We start from the raw sequence: 17,616 nt of genomic DNA, 5'->3' as shown, positions 1-17,616 counted from the left end.
ACCTTGGTTAGCCTGTTTTGGAGGTAGGGATATGTAAATTTCTTTTTTAGCAGCTCTCAGTTATTGTGCACTTAAAAAGCAGCATGTACATCCTGTGTGTTGTTTTTTTGTGTCTAGATGTGCATGTAACTGTAAAATGGTTCAGCATTTTTCAAGGTTGCAAAGGAAGGAGTTTCAAGCAATCCTGTGTGCTGATGTTTGAGATTTGCCTGTGTACTCTCGAACAGCATGAAATGTAGCAGGTTCTGTTAAGAAACTGTTTTGTGAAAGCACTCTCCATTTCTGAGTTGGGAATTGGGAAGGATTTAAGTTCTCCTATTCCACAGAGGGGAGGGAAAAACTGAGGCTGGTGAAGTATTAAGAGTTTATGCTCATGACCTTTTTAAGTCATTCTCAGTGGTGAAAAATGTGAGAATGAATGGTTTTTACAGCACTTGGCATATTCTTGTAATTTATTCTGTTGTAGGCTCTGAGATAGGGGAAAACCTGTGGAGTTTATGTTTGAAACAAATAGTGCAGTAGTGTAAAGAGGTGTCAAAGAACAGCATCTATAACAGTAGAGAAAAAGAGTTTGAAAACTTAAAACAAGTGTTCACTTGCATTCAGGCCTCATTTTTGGCAGTAGTTTTGTTGAAAGATGTGACTATGTAAGAACATGATACAGTTAGCAGTTCAGAACCTTTATGGTGTTACATTTTCAGAGCTACTACAGATATTGGCACTTTATTTCTTTTGGTCTCTTTGTTTTTAGTGAACATTGGAGAGAGTGGAGGTTTCCTTAGAGTATCTGCAGAACATGTTCTCATTATGCAGACAGTTGTAGAAACTAACCTTTAGTTCTGCACTGGAAATCTCCTGTGTCTGTATTTCAGCAAAGATACATAAGCGTGTCTAAGCTGTTACTGATGTTGGTTTCAGATTCAGTGATGATGTTAAGGTCTTTCCTGGCAGGTAGGACTCTGACTACACAGTCCTGCATCTGAAGAAAGAGAGGCAAACTAAAATTTATGACCAGTTTTCTTTAGTTTGTGTTTTTAACTGTTCAATCTTCCTGTCCTCCTTGCTGAAGAAAATGAAATTACACAGTACTTCCTACATAATTTTACTGAATTTACGTCTTTATACATCTTGCAGTATTAAGTGCCAAGTACGGAATTAAAGATTTGATCTTGAGAAACCATATGTAGCACAGCAAATGTGACTTTAACCTTAAAAATTTATGTTATTAGTTAAAGGGAAGAAACAGCCATTAACTATTAATTTTACTGTTTTAATATGATGTTGCCTGCACGTTTGGGGATTAAAGGCCACACATTGTCGAGGCTGGGTTCTCTTTATTTCTGAATGTTTTACCCTCCAGGGGTGTGAAAGTTAGGTGGTGTGAGGTTAGCAGAGGGGAGGTGGCAGGGGACAGCTGTGCTGCAGAGCTGGTGTCTCCCTGTCTTCTTTCACATCAGAGAGAATTTGGTTCTGCTTTCTTTCATTTGTCAAGTGCCTTTGCAAGATAAATGGGTGAGGTTCAGGACAGGGGCTGTTCAGCGTTCCCTTCCACAGAAACAGCTCGCTTTCCTCTCTGCTGCTGGAGAGCCTCACACACAAAGACTGCTATGGGACAGGTCCCTGAGCTTAGTTCTCTGCAGGGAAGAACACTGGAATTCTTCACCACTGTGTCTTGGTGGAACTTTTAGAAGTGCTCCACTGAGATGCCAAAAACTCAACACTCTTTGAGTTATCGTCATTGTTTCCCAGGGTGTGTGTTCAGGCAGTGTAAAGGCTGATAAACTCAGCCTCATCCTCCTCCTAACTAATCGGCAACATTTAGAACCAGGCCCTCCGTTAAGCGCAGTAGGACATGTTGCTGTGTGTGCCATTAGAGTGACTGGAAAATACTCCTACCCTCTCTGAAGGTATTTAAAACAAGCCTGACCTATCTTACGTAGATTCCTGGGGAAACAGCCTGCTAAGTTACTGGTTCTTGTAATAGGATTTCCCCCCTCCTAGTGAGATCTGGTTTATGGAAGTGATTCAGTCGTCAGAGCTCCAGGCTATCATTTTCAGTTGTTTTGAGCAGGCTGAAGTGCCACTGCGACTAAGTGGGAGCATCTGGAGTTTAGTGGTGGCTGAACATGTGCTTGAAGAGCAGCACTTCACTGCCTCAGAAGGAAAGTGAACCCTGTAATCCTCTCTGTCATCTGAGGATGTCTGGAAGTTTTTTTGAGGTACATAAAGTCTTTTACAGTAAACTAATTACCACTCAGCTTTGAAGTCTGGGAGGGACAAACTCTGAACACCTCCCTAAGTGAGGTCCTTGGAGGTGCTAAGGCTGAGCCGAAGTCCCCACCCATAAAAACTGCTGGAATACAGCCCTCCTCCGGAGGGTTTATCAGGGCATGGCAGACACGCTGCTCTGGAGGGCAACACAGCTTTTCCCCTTTGGTTTCTAAGGCTTTTGCCATGGTTGAAAAACAAGGGATGCTGACATCAGCATAAAAACATTTGCTCCCCAAACCGAGTCAAGAAAAAAGGCTGGGCTGAGAAGGTTCGTCGAAGATCTGTCATGTGAGCAGTGCTTTTACGTGCTCAGCCTGTAGTTACTTTCACACAGCTGTTCCTCTGCCTGCCTACAGCACAAATTCTTGGCAAAGAGGGAGGTTTACATGTGTGCTTTAGGTGTGGATTTTACCACCTTCCTCTAACGCGCATGAATGCCATGTGGTCACTTGGTCTGTACTGGCACAGGTTACCCTTAAAGCAAAAGCCAGCTAGTACTGATCAACTTCACTAGAAAAAGGGGATGATTTAAACAGTTCACTTTTGCTCTTCTCAGAGAGCAAAAAATCTGTATCATCATAACTATTCTGTCCCCTTCTCTTCCTCAAAAAGCAGTTTCTAGGGAGTTAGGGGCCAGTTCTGAAGAACATACAACAGAGACTGAACATGGAAGTTCATTGTCTTTTTTAGCATACTTGTTTTATTTATTTTAAATCTAGTTCAAGGATTTGGAAGGCATTTTATAATAATGATTCAAATCCTATCAGCTTAAAAGCATGTTAATAATACTGCTTCATCACTTCTGTAGCTTACAGAGCCAGTGTTGTCCATTTGGCTTGCTAGCCTGAGTTATGTCAGTGTACTGTTAAATACCACACATCAGAGAAGATTGGAACTGGCACAACAGTACAGTATTTGGAAGATGGGCATTAATAGTCCAGTACATTGCACAGGGAGGATGAGCATTAAAAAACAACATCGCTATTCAAGCCTGCCCAGGCACTGGGAATGTATCTCACGACATTCAGCCACTGTTGACTTTGACTCAGTAGCAAAGTTAGGGAGGACTGGTTCAGTGAGAACACAGCCCTTGCAGTGTTGGAAAAAACAGGTTTATTAGAACCTTGGGGGCACGTTAACAGCCTCCCCATGTCAGCCTTGCTACGTGGTCAGTTTTCTGCTTGCTGGGCTTTATGAAGCCCAAGAGCTCCAGCTCAGAAACAGCTCGAATAAAGCGAGCGCTGCACATTTCAGTCAAGGAAACCAAGTACGATTTTTGTGACACATTGATGGAGTTCTCTCTAGGAGGGGAAGATTTCTAAGTCACGGCAAGCACGGATTACACAACATGTTGCACAATAACATTGTCGGAAATAAGGGCAGAGCATGATTTGCCTACAGAAGCACAAATCTTCAACCTAATCAGTACTTCTGCTACTTGCATACAATGTGGTGACGAAGAGTTCCTTTCCCCACTGCTCAGAGAAGCTTAAAGCCGACAAAGATACTAATTCTGTGGAGTCTCAGAAGAATCTATACTTTCATGCCTCTAGACAAAAAAAAGGAAAGATAGATAATTATAGAGATTTTTTTTGAGATTTCATAAAACAGCTCCTCCTCCTTACTTACTATTCACTATAGCTTTCTTGCTGCATTCCTGACACACAGCTTTTACTCCTGAGTTAGAGAATTTAGTTTACTGTGAGTGTTAATTACCAGTAGAGCTTCTAAAAAAAGGAAAGGCCTTATGGTAAAGAAAAGCCAAGTACTAGAGCACATAAATATCCTTCCTCTAAACCTCTTGTACAACTGTTCATCTCTACTCTGTGGCAGCACTACTGCTGTAGCCATGGGTTTTGGTTCTAATGCTCATCCATTAAATATTTCTCATTCTTCAGTTCAGGATCAGAGTTGATTAGTTTCCACAAAACCTTCATTCTGCTTCTTACTTTGTCCTAAGGTACTAGAACTCAAGGCTTCTACAGAGACACCACATTCATAAGCAACTCCTCTGCCAGTGCTTCATCTTCCTCCTAATAAACTACTGTTTCTATTTCTTCACCTGCTGTCCAGGTCACAGCCCTCCTACCATCTGTTCCTCAGTAATACCTTACCCCTATACAGCAGCTATACAAACTCTCAGATGATTTAATCAAACAGTTTCAACTTGTTTTATGGACTTTTGGTTCTGTTTCAGACCCAAACAATTCCTATGGACAAAAGCTGCTCTCCTGTCTCACCATTCCCATCCCAACTGTTTCGGCAGATCTATTTCTTAGACATTTTCAGTCCATTAAGGCTGTTTAAAGTAGTATTTTTTCTGAAATTAGTTATCAGTGCACATGAACCTGTATTTTAAAAACATATGGTTCCTTTAAGCATTTAAATGTCAAGGTTGAGAGAAATGAGAAAGGATACTGGATAATATCATCCATCTGGTCTGAGGAAGCTGTATTTGCATTTGGTTCCTCACCTGCCATCACCACAGTTGAGAAAGCCTAGAAGGAGAAGAGCAGCACAGATTTAATACAGTTCACAGACAGCTGCATATAAAATAGTAAGCTCTGAGCTGATGGCCATCGCTCAGGAGGACTGAGATCTTGAAATGATAGCTCTATGAGCGTGTCAGTTCAGCAGCAATCAAAAGAGCAAGCAATACAGAATGCAAGACATCACTCAGTGAACTCATGTGCCTCCAATTTTAAATCTCAAAACAGTTCTGGGTACTGACCCATTCTCAGAGAAACCACAGGACTGAAAAATATTTTCAAGTGAGACTGAATAAACATTCTGAGGGAATGAGAAAGGTAAAGCTGGCTGTGAAGACATCTATAAACTGAGGGACAGCAGGAGTCTGAGGAGGAAAATACAGTACACAAACAAGGCAGCAGCAAACAAAACACAGAACAAACAAAAGGAGTATCCTCTAAACTGTAGGTAGTTGAACTGTTTCTTGCGAGGGGATGCTGTGGTTGCTTAAAAATTGTATTGGTAATGTCATCCAGGTAGGCTTAGAAAATACAGAAGAATGATTCAAGTTTAGGAAACTTTAGAACTAAAACGTGATTTTTTAGGTAGGGAGACATTACCATATTAATCTGTGTTCTCTTGCTATACTCTCCCTGCTCTTGGTCAGAGTATGAGACAGGATATCAAGCTAGAAGGACCTTTTTGCTCTTCCCTGGCACAAGGATTTTCTCCAAGAGCCCCAGTTGCCTGTTTCCAGAAAAGCGTCACAGAATACTTACAAAGAAAAGCCATTTTGTGAAGCACAAAATGTGACCTTGTGCCAAGCATAAAATAGAAGCAGAAGCAAAATATTTTCATCACAGGGTAACAGTGCTGAAAAGAAATGATTCATGATAGAGGAAGACTCTGATTGGAGTTACTGTGTTTTCTTGTAGACCAAGGTATGCAATGATCTAAGGTGTCAAAAGGGGCACCAAAGAAAAGCAGACATGCAAAAAAAGATAAATCAGAATACTGAAATCAGGCAAAGGTACTGTTTGCATCATCACATACCTCTAACCAATCAACGAGATTGATTAATCTGCCACACTCCAGATGAAGCTTATACACTATGCATATGTCAGGAGCTTTATTAGAAATGCTTCCTCCATCACACTTCAAAGCTTGGTTCTGATGAAAAAAAAATTGAAGGCAGTAACTTTGATCAGTTTTTAATCATGATAAATTTTAAGGGCTAGTTATAACTATTTCAGGAAATTCAGATGGCAAGTATTCTAACCAAACATTTACCCTTTGTGTGTTTATTGGCAAACTGATGGTACAAAGAAGAAAAAAAAAACAAAAACAAACCAGGAAAATAAGAAAACATACCATAAAAAAAAAAAAAGCAAACAAAAAGCCACCCAGCTACTTCACTCCTGGTGCTCCTTCTATAAATTTGTACACTTATACCATCTCTACTATAATGAGTGGTTATCTGACTACGCTTTTACCCAATTCTTTTGCTAGTGCTATTTACATATGAGAGAGAAATATTCTATTTTGTGGACTCAGGAAAAGAAACAAGTCATGATTTGCCTATGTAGAAAATAGAAAAGTATCCCTTCCCCCTGTACCCTCAAAAGGAAGGGGAAGAGGTAGTATATTTCTGTCAGATGTACAAAAAAGCATAATTGCTTCTCTCTTCTGAGTTTTATGTTTGAAATTAACCATTATTCATCTCTGGCTTGAAACTCAGCACCTATAAAGGCAAAAGTCTGATTTCTCACAAAGTATTCTATATTTCAGGGAATTCATAGAATCATTAAGGTTGAAAAATCCTTCTAAGATCATCAGGTCCAACTGTTAACCAAGCACTACCATGGCCACTTCTACTCCATGTCCTTTAGTGCCACATCTACCTGTGTTTTATTTCCTCTCCAGGGATGGTGACTCCACAGCTTCCCTGGGCACCATGCTCCAGGGCTTGACAACCCTTCCCAGGGAGACTATTTTCTAAATATCCAATCTAAACCTACCCTAGTGCAACTTAAGGCCATTGCCTTTCCTCCTATCACTACTGCCTGGGAGAAGAGACCAACCCCCACCTGGCTACAACCTCCTTTCAGGTAGTTGAAGAGAGTGATGAGATCTCCCCTGAGCCTCCTTTTCTCCAGGCTAAACAACCCCAGCTCCCTCAGCTGCTCCTCATAGGACTCAACTCCCTAGAGCCTTCACCACCTTTGTTGCTCTTCTCTGGACCTGCTCCAGCACCTCAATATCCTTCCAGAACTGAGAGGTCCAGAACTGAACACAGCACTCCAGATGTGGCCTCACCAGCGCTGAGTACAGGGGGACAATCCCTTCCTTAGTCCTGCTGGCCACACTGTTCCTGATAGAGGCCAGGATGCCATTGGCCTTCTTGGCCACCTGGGCACACTGATGGCTCATGTTCAGCTGCTGTTGACCAGCACCCCCAGATCCTTTTCTGCCGGGCAGCTTTCCAGCCACTCGGATACAGGTCATCAGCTCTGAACCATTTACTTGAGAAGTAAAAAAGCCACTTGAGCCAGAGGCAAGAAGTCCTTGGTACAGCTGCAGAAATTTACAGCATTTCATTTTAGTTTCATGCACTCTAAGGAGTCAGTCCTCTTAACATGAAAACAACCACTGATCACAGAAATTCAGTTCACAGAAATTTTTTCTAAAATGCTTTTAGATGCTAGTAAAATATACGAGCTACTTTGGGAAAGTTATAAACCTGTAGCAATGACACCTTTATAAGTAAATCCTTTCCAAGATATGACAGAAGGCTGGGCAAAGAATATAACTTTGCTCAAGAATCTCTAGCTTAATTTTCATAGATCTCAATTCCTACAATTTGTGAGACTTAGATCCAATGTGGACACTAGCACCTATGAGGCATTTCACACTTTGCAGAACATGAAGCAATTTTCAAGTTTATTTACTCTACAAGGAACACAAAAGTTCCAGACATTAGGTTAATGTCTGTCAGTTCAGTCCAGACGGTTTCCAGAAAAATTCAGAGAAACGTGGCTAAATTCTCAAAATGTGACAGTGCAGACATTAGTCTACCAGCCTGTAATTCAGGGGCGTACCATAAGAGTTTCAAATACTCCTGTGTTACTAACCAGCACACATGAGGTTATACCTTCTGACTGATCTAGATCTAGTGGTTCATCACTGCCCAGAAGGGTAACTCTACACCTTTCTCTTTTCCCCTCCTATTGCCCCTGACTCCATGGCTTCCTACTACTCAGCCAGGTGTCAGCCTGGCATTGCTGGACATTTTGAATTGATTTTCTAGTCTTAAGGTCAGGACAGTTATCACAACCAAGAGAGTTGCAAATTCCTGAGCAACTGCACTTTCCTGAGCAGGTTTATCTGTAGAAATTAGTCCCCAGCTGGACCACACATAAGTGCTGAGAATGATCCAGAACAGATGTTACTGATTGGCACCGCAGGGTCTCTCCCAGCACCTGCCAGATTCCAGCCTTGCCTGTGACAACTAGGCCAAGTCTTTGCAGCACAGCGGGAGGGAGCTGCAGCTGCCGTCAGGGAAACCTCAGCTTCCTGAGGCAGCAGCACAAGCCACGTCCTCCCGAGGAAATAACTACACTGACACGCAGGAAGCTGCCCTAGAATGAGCAGCCAGTTGTGAAACCATCTGTACAGCACAGAGGTGCTGCTTCTGGAAGAAGGGAATGGGAGCAACCCAGAACACTGCTGATGAGTGTTCTTGACTGACCCTGTTCCTAGAAGCTGGAGAGAGGACCGACCCCTACCTTGCTCTGGAATCAGTGTTGTTATCCCAAGGACCAAATCCTCTTTCCCTGATAAGGAAGCTGGTATCCCAGGTTACAACTTACTGAATTTTCAAGGTATCAGTGAAAACAGAATTACACCGGTTTTGGTGCAGGTTTTTTTGTTTTGTTTTTTGTTGGATTTTTGTTCCTCATGATAAATATTTTGCTAAATAAATAACTGGACTGGATTCCTGTAAGCAATGCATCACATATTAATCATTCACTGATACTCCACTGAGGCCCTTTTCTGTCCTAGCCTTCCGGAAAGAACAGTTCTAGAGAACTTCGCTCTGATCATGGCACAGGAACACACAAGCCATGCAGAAGTCATAGATACAATTAAGAAAAAATATTTATTTGACTCACATGTCTTAAGATGCTAGGCAAGGTACTCAGCCAATACTGCTGCTGTTAGAAACTATGCCAAACCTTCACAATCTTCTCAGAAAACATTGTAAGTATGTTAAAGCATGTCAAAGAACAAAGTACAGGGTGACAGAGGGATTTAAATCTTGTCAACTCATCAAAGAGGATACTTATTAACATATCAGCAGTTAGATTTTGCTAGCTGTCCTAATCTGTATTTTTTACTGGTTTCCTAACAATATAAATTACTGAGGTCCATACTAGGTTTCTTTAATGGTAGCTCACTTGCTAACTACTGTTTTCACAAATAAGCTCTGTAAATGGTTTTAGAAATAACTCCTGCACACAGTAAAACCGACAACCCTCATTCAAATCAAGGCACGGTGCCAACAAACCCAGTACAAATCGGGCTGTAGATTTCAAAGACTGATCTTTATCACGTATGATTCCTGATAAGGGTTGGCTTTGACTCAAGTAACATATAATTACTCAGATACAGCTACAACCAAGGTTTTTTTTCAAAACTGTAATTGTGTTTTTAAGAAAAACATTAAGGCATAAGGACAACTTCCAAGTAGCATCTATAATCAAAGACAAAAAGAAATGTATGTTCACTCCTTTTCCAAATCCTGCTCTATCTCTTTCTTTTGGTCATCCTGTGAGTTTGACTTGAGAAAAAAGTGGAAAACAGGCTGCTTTTCTCCTCTAGAAAAGGGCAGGGCCAGCTGATAAAATCAAGGACAATCCTTTTCCTGGACTTGGAAAACAAAGGATATCAATACACAACAATATGCTGTATTTCAGCTATTTTCATGTTATCACTCCACCTGAAGAGCCTTCAGCTTACAGCTAATCTACACAGTGAGGACTAAGCACCAGCCCTATAAAGAAAGTCTTTGGAAAGAGTAACAGACATTGTATTTTTCCCCATGGACAGTCGTCCCATTTGTAGTGGAGGACAAAATTACTTTTCAGCTACATCTGCAGCAGAAAGAAAAATATTCTGACTAGACCACACTCAGGAAAATGGATTCCTCATATGGATTCGCTCTTTCCAGAATTTCTATTTCAGCCAGACAGATTCCCTAACCCTTTGAACAAAGTCCCTAGTTGCTTATCAACACTTGCTAGTTCTCTGCAAAACAGCTGAATGAGTGCCAAGCTTCATGAAACAGCAAAACTAAGCCTTGCACACCATCTTCACACGGAGAGCCTTCAGAAACTACTCCAGCACCACGAACAACTCACTTGTTTCTTACCTTCAGGTACCAGTGTGGGTTATTTAAAGCTGTATGAAGTGCAGTCCTCGGGGCAGCATTCAAGTGCCCACGGAGAACTGCAGCTGTGTTGAAATACAGTATCTCATGCAGAGTCCTGTGGTCTGCAGGAACAAGGTATTTTCTGAAAAAGCAGGAGGTTTGGGGAAAGTGGGGGAGACACAAGCTTCAGCTTAAGGGAAATAACAGAAGTCTGCTGCAGTCAGAGACTACAAGAATGAACGTTTCCCAACCAGTCTGACAAATCTCTGAAAAAACAATATGAACCGCACTGAAAAAAACTTCTGAGCAGAGAAGTCTGTTGTTATCAACTCTACATCTAATGGATTTAGCGTAGAACTCTAGCTGGGCCACTGACAAATTAAAAAATAAGGGCAGCAGCTAAAATGCTAACACCAGTCATGTACTCCATAGATTTTGCTTATCCATCTTGAGGCCTAATGATGAGCCTCTGCTCATCTTTGTCTATCTGAAGCTTTTTTCTCGGCACAGTCACACTTCTGTTAGCTTCTCTGCCTCCCTCCCTGCCCAACGCTCTATAATTAACAAGTGCCTTCATTTCTTCCCCCACCAAAACCAGCCTTTCACATTTTCCAATACAGAGCTGCCTCCAAAACTGTATCTGCTCACCAAAACAGCTCCCAAAATGGACAGGATATCACACTTTACATCTATACAGTTTCATAAGTAGAACAGATCAGCAAAGATTAGGGGAGAAACTCTTGACTTTTTTATGCTATGTATACCCAGTCCTCCCTTAACTTTTTCTTCTGTAGCCAAAGTAAGGTGGTGAATTCATATACCAATTATTTAAACTAATCTGTGGAAAAGAGGTGGGTTTTTTTACTGATTATTTTCAGAGCCTTCAAAGAAAGAATAGGAATCAGAAAAAAGCGTTCTGCAAGGACCAAGACACAATTTCAACGAGATTAACAAGTCAACACGTTAGTAACATTTCATTTGTAACTTATGGTGCAAACTAATGCAGGAACATAAAATGGGAAAGCTCACCTTACAAGACTGTCTATATAGTCAACAACTTCAAAACGAAGCATTTCAAACTTGGTCAGTTTCTTAGACCGCCTTGATTCCTTCAACTCCAACAAAGTCTTTAAAAAAAAGTGGTGCATAAAACTACATGGGAGGTAGTTATTCTCTAAGAACACAATCTATATGTTTAACATGTATCACTAATTTTTGCTGGCGTGTCTTCACTGATGATGTTTGAAAGTGTGATTGTGCAGTTATTTTTATTTAGGCCAATGTATTCAGTTCTCAAACCCGTAGGAGTTTGGGAAATTCAAAGAAATACATGTTAGGCACAATATTCAAATGACAAGTTAAAAAAAAAGAAAACATCTACTTTGCATTTTAAAACCCTAGTTTATGATAGATATTTTCTATAATTTTCTATGTGTCAGGAGGGCCTGACATACATAGTTGTCACTTATTCATTCCGTTTTAAGATGAGACACTTATACACAGCCTTTACTCAGAGCTCCAGCAAGCTGGGAAAAACTAACCAGGAACAATCACATCTTAAAAGATTCAGTTAAGGAACTAGTCAATAAAGCCTAGTGCAGGCCTAACCTTCTGAAGATGATAAAGGTCTGTCTTCTTCTGGAGCTCCTTTTGTGATGATACGGACACATCTTGTTCTTGGAAAGCTTCTGCTACTAGAACAAAACTGATGTTTGATATGTGGGGTAAACTCTTCCTGATTACCTACATAAACCCCCTAACCCAAGCAATCCGACAAGTGTTCAGTTACTTGTTCACACAGACCCACACACAGGCAGCTTTTGATCTTGCACCTTGTTAAAAAAGGAGTCTGCAGTGCAGCTTAACCAACAGCCATTAACTAACTGGCAAGTCAGCCCTGATCCAGCACAAGCCTTGCACATCACATGAATTCTGTTTATGCTATCCTAGGTCATACTCTCAACATTTTTGAATTGGACATATGAGCACTAGATACTACTGATGCTTTAGGAGTATTCAAAATGCCACACACTGTATTTTCTCCCTTCTCATGTGTAGGAAAACATTGACTAAGAAATGAGTTCTCCCTGTGCGACCTGGAACTGCAACCAGAGCAGCAAAACAGAAGCGTGCTAAGGTATTTCATTGCCCAGTTTTATTCTCATATTAATTTATATTAACAAAATTTAATTTTCATAGCCATAATGTTTGTTATCAATTGCACCAATTATTAGTAATTTTTAGGTGAAAACAGAAAAGCAAAAACTTCCAAAGCATCATCAATGCCAGGATGAGCAATAAACAATATCAAGCCAAAAGCTAACTAGATTTCTTGCCTTACTTAAGAAGACAGTAGATGGAAGTTCCACCTACAGGTCACAAGTAAAGCTCCAAGCAGCAGTGACAATCATGATACATTAAAGCTTTTTTGTGACCTACATAGAATGATTTGCTATTTCCTGGGCCCTGTGGACATTTGTATGTGTGTTGAAGACTTCAAAACAGAAAACTTTCTCTCCACTACTACACCAATTTCCCCCCCGCCCCCAATCCTTCAGCTCAAAATAGACTGAACATAAAGATATTTTGCTTCCTCAGGCTTCATGATTTTATGTTTTTCAGTTCATTATGCAGTCAGGACAATGGACTTTGTTGTTCCTTAAAAAAATAGTATTTTGGACTACCCTTTCACTCTAAGGGCTCTATGGGCAATTTGGGTACATAACATTTTTGGCAGACTTCTGAGAACTCCTATGAAAGATAAATACAATCACGTAAATATATAAAGTAAGAAGTTATCGAACTCAGCAACCTATTAACGTACAGTTTATCTTAACTTCCCCTTCTAATTTTTTCCATTATAGATTAAATCCACTTTGAAAACAAACTAAGATGATTCATGGATTCATTAGACCTCTGTTTTAAAATCATCTTCAAATCCTAAGTGAAAATAAACACAGTCTTTTTTGTTTTATAATTCTGCGAGTCTCCGAATTCCCGGAGTAGTTTTTCTTTATTTATTTCCTCAAGGTAAAAATCCAACTACTTAAAAGCCTTTTGCTTCAATTCTTTTTAGCCGAACTAGATGAACCTTTAGGTTTTCCATCATAGTTCAGATTCTTCAGTGCTGGTACCTTCAGTGACATACACAGCTTTTTCAAAGTGCTGACCTATTTCCTCTACCACAGCTCTGCTATGACTGCATCTATTAAAAACATACATGGAACAGGCAAGAGCCAATTCTTCTAAACGATGCTCAGTTAACCCTAAAGCACTGCATGATTACTTTAATTAATATTAAATTAATTAAATATTAATTAATATTTGGTGGCTTATTGCTTACTTGTCCAAATGCTAGGTAGGGACCACACTGATAGTGAGCTTAATTAACATGCATAAAACAGACCAGATGACAAGCAATTCGAAAGGAGAGAACACTAGGGAGTGCTGCTCCATATTTTGGGGGAGGCAAAGAAATTCCTGTTCCAGAAGAATGCTGGATTACCTCATACTCCTGTTTCAGAAGGAATACATCAGCTTTTGTTAACATGCCTCTCAGAGACACAAGGCTGTTGCTCATTTGCCTTGCTAAACTTTGAAATATGTCCTCTACCATGAACAACCAAATATACAGGCTTGACAAGTCACAGCATGTCAGCAGGGCCCTGACAACTGGCCCTTGGTGTCCCAGCTCTGAACGTGCAGGTCAAAGAACTTCACGTACGTTTGGACTAAATACCACATCATAAGGAAGTCTGCTGCTATTTATCTTTCAATATGGTTTTTTATTTGTTAAATGTTTTTAGCAATAGCAACGTTTGCTAAAATGCTCAAAACACATATATGAGACATTTAGTGAGTAATGTTTGCTGATCTGTCCGGTTTCTTATCTGACATCACTCTTCCGTGTCATAAAAAGCAGAACCTCATAGCAATAGAGAATATAAACATTTTGTAATTTTGTGCATGTATTTAAAAAACAATCCTGCAAATCTGATGGTTTGATACAGTGACAGGATATCTCAGGGAAAACGAAACCCACTGGTCAGATTACAAAGCAGCTTTCATATAATCTGCAGTGGAACACATGATGGTACACACCCACCTTCTAGATTCTGAAACTGGGTCAAGAACTTCTTCAAATTCTCCACTGTATTATCAAATTCTTTTCCAGAAGATGACAGCAAAATTTCCACACATTGTTGAAGCATGGTTACCAAATCAGACTTATTCAACATCCTAAAAGACATAATTGTTGGCTGAAGTTAAATCGCAGTGATGAAACAGCTTGCAATGTTCTTAGTTAAAAAAAAAGTAAAAAAACCTCATAAGAATTGAAAAAACTCCTTTTAAATGAAAACAAAATCTCCAAGATTTCAAGCATTTGGTCTAGCAGTAAAGTCCTTTTTTTTGTTTGTTTTTGCTGTCATTGACAGAAACAAACCGATTTTGTTTGATGAAGCTGTCCCTAACATTTTCCTGCAAAACAAAAGTTTTTCTGATACTCTACCTAAAAACCACTTGCTGGATACAGGAGTTAGAATTTTTGTAACTGTGAGAGAGAAAAAAAACCTAAAAAGGACCAATCAACCAACCAAAAGTCAAGCCAAAAAAACCCCCCAAACCTTAAAACCCAAGTATGGCAGGGTTCATAACTCACTCCCAAGAACGGTAAATGTAATAGTAAAAAAAAAAAAAAAAAAAAAAATCATCCACAAAATCCATTACTCTCTGTGATTCAGAATGACTCTCCAATGAAATCAGAATTGCTGGGGTTTTTGTTTGGTGGTTTGTTTGTTTGTTTTTAAACTGCTGTAAATCTAACCACCACTAGAATCCCAGAACCATCCAAGTTGGAAGGGACCTCTTGAGATCCTCTAGCCCCACGTCCAGCCCTGCATTTACTTACTGTTAAATTATTAAGGCCTTTTACAAATGTCACCAAGCACTGCTCAATCTCATAATCTTAATTTAAATGATATCAAAGCAAGTCTTTGCAAAGATCCACAAATGAAATCCAGAATTAGTCATTGCATCTGGCCAGTACCATTACACATGCATGTAACTTTTTTTTATGCAGCATGAGAGGTCCCCATTGCTAAACACTCTGGTTCTGAACCACCATACATTTGTAAAGCCTCTGTTACTAAGAGCCCTTCCCAGCTTGTTCTTGTGGGTTTGCTTTGCCTTACACAAAACAAAGGTGCTAATAAAAAAAACCTAATGCTAATCGTTTGAGGATTTTAGAAGACACAAAAAGCACAGCTACACACAGAAGGGAGCATGACAAAGGATTAGAGGATGGTGGTCAGTGTGTCAGGTAGTGGGTTTCCATATCAGCTACCTACTGACTAAGGAATTCAAGGAGGAATTCAGAAGAGGCTGGGGAAGCTCTGTGGATATGTGGAGGGAGAACTGCAATTTGAGCTCTAGTTTCTAACTGGCAGTCGATGTTAAATGCTTATAAAAGTTAGAATTTGAAGCTTCAGTTTATCTGCTCCATGGTTATGGATTTTTGCAAGCCAGCTACTGCCTTCAGATACATTTGTTTTGTACAGAAAAGCCTCAGGAGTTAGCAACACAAAGGATGGCCTCGACCGCACAAAAGGCTAGAAAACACTTGTAAACCGTCTTCTATAATACAATGGGTAAACAAGATAGCCTTGTTCCAGGCCAGACAAAACCCTGCAATAATTAAACACCCAAGATGGACAGAGGACAAACAGATCTGGAGATCTGTGAACGAGAAAGAGCAAATTTATTTTAGTAATATTATTCAAAACGAAACTGCAAGTTGTAGAAAAACTTATTTACGACAACAATGGGATTCCAGGGCCCAAAGAACAGAAAAGCTGGTTATCCTGTATGAGGAAACAGTAAAGGATCCTTTTCAACCTTTTATGTTTGAGATTACTGCAAGGTATGCCAGTTATCAGAGAGTGGGGTTAAGATTTTAATGTGCTTAGGAGTCAGGCTTAAAGCAGAAAGTAAGATCTCAGATCATCACAAGGCAGTAAATAAATCTGTCTGATTATTCAGAGACAAGTTATGAAAGAGAAGAAAGGAAGCTAGGACGAAGTCCACAGAAGCTCCTTCTGAATGGTGAAGTGGGGAATCAACTGAAGAAATGATAACAGAGATTGGTCAGCACCAAAATGACAGGGCGTCACAGAGGGGCAGGACTGAGATAAGCAGCATGTGATGAAAAGCCATCACTGATTGGCAGACAAAAAAACAGAGTAACATGTCTAGACAGAGGACAGTAGGTCAGACCGCAAGTTTTGCCACCTGGAAGCTTGACCAGATGATTCAGGCAGTTAGCTCCACATAACCAATTAAGTGAGACACTCTCCAGCATCTCTTATCTTCTCTCTCTTCTGACTGGATTAATCCAAAGTGAAATAAAGCTCACATTTTTTGACTCTAGGCAACTCCAGAAGAATAACTACTGTCTGGACTGCTAAAGTTAAATGAGCTGAAACATGATCTCTGGGGTTGGCCTTTCTAGTAGAAGGGATAAAAGCCTGTCCAAGGAAATCTGAAATAGAGAAACCAACCACAAAAGAAACTCAATTCAACAACTGAAAACCCCACATTCAAATGTAATTCATGAAAGGCAAAAGAGATAACTTGGTTAGAAAGTGAGAAATAAACTGATCCAAAGCTTTTCTAGTTTTTTACTTTCTAAATACAAGGAAAAAAAAGATGGATTTCAAAAAAACATTGAAAAGAAGAATATGAGATGGGGAAGGTGAACATAAGGATATCAACAGGTAATGTGGCTCCTGGGAAGGCAGAGATATTATGGAACAGTGAGTAACTTCTAAACCTGAGCAAAAGGGGAAAATAGGATTACGAGTAGAATTGGAAAGACCACATTTTATCAATTTCTCCTAATAGATGACAAGCAAGACTCCATGTAGAAAAAGCAGAGACAAGAGGAAGTATGTGTAAAATGGAAAGCAGAATTAAAGTTACGAGCTGAAAAAGAAATAATCACAGCTAGAATTCCAAGTATTTGAAGAAATTATGTTGGAGGAGTTTTGTTAGGAAATTAATAGACTTTCTGGATAAAAACAAAGAATCATAGAATCATCATCTATGAAAGGAATCACCATGTTCACTGTATTTCTATCAGGAGCTCCCACAGTGGGAGCCAGGACCAGAAGAACAACAGGAGGGAGATGAACAGATAAGAATAAAAGGGGAGCAAGCCAGAATCTGATGGCAGCATCAGCTCTGAGATAGGAGACAGATGAATTCAGAGAGGATGAAAGCAAATTAAACATAGAAGAAAAAGGAGGGGAAAATGGCCAAGTGTTATTAAGAGATTACAGACAGACAATACAGGAAAGCAGAATGACACATTTGTGGGCAAGAGCCGATAGGTGACTGAGTGCTGTCAAGAGTCAGGAGAGTCAGAGAAGGAATCAGAAGGACAGACT

General features: G+C 40.0%; 1 protein-coding gene across 2 annotated transcripts in view; it reads right to left on the bottom strand.

Annotated features, from left to right (window-relative positions):
- Positions 1 to 2,938: 2,938 nt before the first annotated feature.
- Positions 2,939 to 17,616, bottom strand: part of ORC3 (origin recognition complex subunit 3) — a 32,986-nt gene continuing 18,308 nt past the window's right edge. The window contains exons 14-20 of one of the 2 annotated variants that reach the window (XM_027901424.1): positions 14,277 to 14,410; positions 11,780 to 11,865; positions 11,201 to 11,298; positions 10,172 to 10,313; positions 5,794 to 5,910; positions 4,690 to 4,769; positions 2,939 to 3,512 (exon numbers count right to left, since the gene is read on the bottom strand). In XM_027901424.1, coding sequence (XP_027757225.1) covers positions 3,407 to 3,512; positions 4,690 to 4,769; positions 5,794 to 5,910; positions 10,172 to 10,313; positions 11,201 to 11,298; positions 11,780 to 11,865; positions 14,277 to 14,410 — 763 coding nt within the window. In that variant the 3' untranslated portion in view covers positions 2,939 to 3,406. The remainder of the gene's footprint in view (positions 3,513 to 4,689; positions 4,770 to 5,793; positions 5,911 to 10,171; positions 10,314 to 11,200; positions 11,299 to 11,779; positions 11,866 to 14,276; positions 14,411 to 17,616) is intronic. The other variant, XM_027901425.1, reaches the window with a different exon arrangement.

This window comes from Empidonax traillii, unplaced genomic scaffold (genome assembly GCF_003031625.1).
Source record: "Empidonax traillii isolate 1590-97213 ecotype Southwest subspecies unplaced genomic scaffold, ASM303162v1 scaffold784:size441917, whole genome shotgun sequence".
Taxonomy (NCBI): domain Eukaryota; kingdom Metazoa; phylum Chordata; class Aves; order Passeriformes; family Tyrannidae; genus Empidonax; species Empidonax traillii.
Note: the sequence above shows the minus strand (reverse complement) of the source record. Positions and strands in the feature narration are given on the sequence as shown.